Genomic DNA, 1,623 nt, shown 5'->3' with positions numbered 1-1,623 from the left:
CAATCGGAGAAATACAACTATCACATGAACTCCTTGATATGAGGGAGTGGAGATGCAACATGGGGGGTAAAGGGAGTAGGAGAAGAGTAAATGAAACAAGATGGGATTGGGAGGGAGACAAACCATAAGTGACTCTTAATCTCACAAAACAAACTGAGGGTTGCTAGGGAGAGGGGAGTTGCAGGGGGTTATGGACATATGTGCTATGGTGAGTGCTGTGAAGTGTGTAAACCTGGTGATTCACAGACCTGTACCCCTGGGGATAAAAATATATGTTTATAAAAAATAAATAAATAAAATAAAAATCATTTATACTCCTAAAAAAAAAATACGCCTATGTACTTTTTTCTCAGAAATTTCTCCTTCTTAGAAGTCTCATTTACCACTGTCTGTATTCCTAAATTCTTACACAGTATATCAACTGGGGACTATTACCTACAATGCTTGTGCAAGTCAAATATTTTTTTTTTTTTTTGAGCAACAGAATTTTTTTTTCCTGGCAGCCATGTCCTATGATCGCTATGTTGCTATCTGTAAACCCCTTCATTACATGACCATCATGAACGATAGGGTATGCACCTTATTAGTCCTCTGCTGCTGGGTGTCTGGCTTGATGATCATTCTCCCAACCCTGAGCGTGGGCCTCCAGCTTGAATTCTGTGACTCCAATGCCATTGATCATTTTGGCTGTGATGCAGGTCCTCTCCTGAAGATCTCATGTTCAGATACATGGGTACTAGAACAAATCGTTATCCTTGTGGCTGTATTTGCACTCATTATCACCCTAGTGTGTGTATTTCTGTCCTACACATACATCATCAGGACAATTCTGAGATTCCCCTCTGTCCAACAAAGAAAAAAGGCCTTTTCTACCTGCTCATCACACATGATTGTAGTTTCCATCACCTATGGCAGCTGCATCTCATCTATATCAAGCCATCAGCAAAAGAAGAGGTAGCCATAAATAAAGGTGTTTCGGTGCTCACCACTTCTGTTGCACCCCTGTTGAACCCCTTCATTTATACCTTGAGGAATAAGCAAGTGCAACAAGCTTTTAATGATTTCCTAAAGAAGATGACATTTCTCTCAAAGAACCTGAAGTTTTGATGAATCAGGGTAAAATCAAAGAAGAAAGTCCTCTAAATATTTAACTACAGCTTCTGACTTGTTTCATTGCTTTGTGCCTATAATGTAGTCATATTAACCCTCTTAAAGACATTTAAGAATACATCCTAATCTCACCTTAATCAAACTCCTTTTTCTTTCAAACCAAACTCACACATAGTGGCTTCCCTCACTGTAAAACTATAAAATATTTTTCCAAGTAATTAAACATATCTCCACTTCTGACTTTGTCTTTTCTTCGATGTTCTAGGGAAGGAAGGAAAGTAATAATATTTAAAACTATATAAATTCTACAGAAGACACATAACATAGTAACAAAACAAGTTTCTTCCCCTAATCAATGTCATCAAAATTAATAACATAATCTAAGACCCAAATACAATATATTGTATTCGTATTGCTATTTGCAATAGCAAAGATGCCTCAAAAGAAACCAAATAGGACATTCTACGCTAATTAAAATAATGAAAACAATGAGTGGAAACAGAGATACCAAAA

The 1,623-nt window shown here is 37.0% G+C and overlaps 1 protein-coding gene across 1 annotated transcript; it reads left to right on the top strand.

The window, feature by feature from the left end:
• Window positions 1-333: 333 nt before the first annotated feature.
• Window positions 334-1,107, top strand: LOC111160131 (olfactory receptor 6C2-like; the record flags this gene model as incomplete). The annotated part of the gene is given in 3 exon segments (XM_022522967.1): window positions 334-428; window positions 430-920; window positions 923-1,107. Coding segments are annotated over 3 exon segments (771 nt in total), but the record flags the coding sequence as incomplete, so codon positions are not given.
• Window positions 1,108-1,623: the final 516 nt, after the last annotated feature.

This window comes from Enhydra lutris, unplaced genomic scaffold (assembly GCF_002288905.1).
Source record: "Enhydra lutris kenyoni isolate GAN:26980312 unplaced genomic scaffold, ASM228890v2 scaffoldscaffold74, whole genome shotgun sequence".
In the NCBI taxonomy this organism is placed as follows: Eukaryota; Metazoa; Chordata; class Mammalia; order Carnivora; family Mustelidae; genus Enhydra; species Enhydra lutris.
This window is presented reverse-complemented; position numbering and strand designations above follow the sequence as displayed.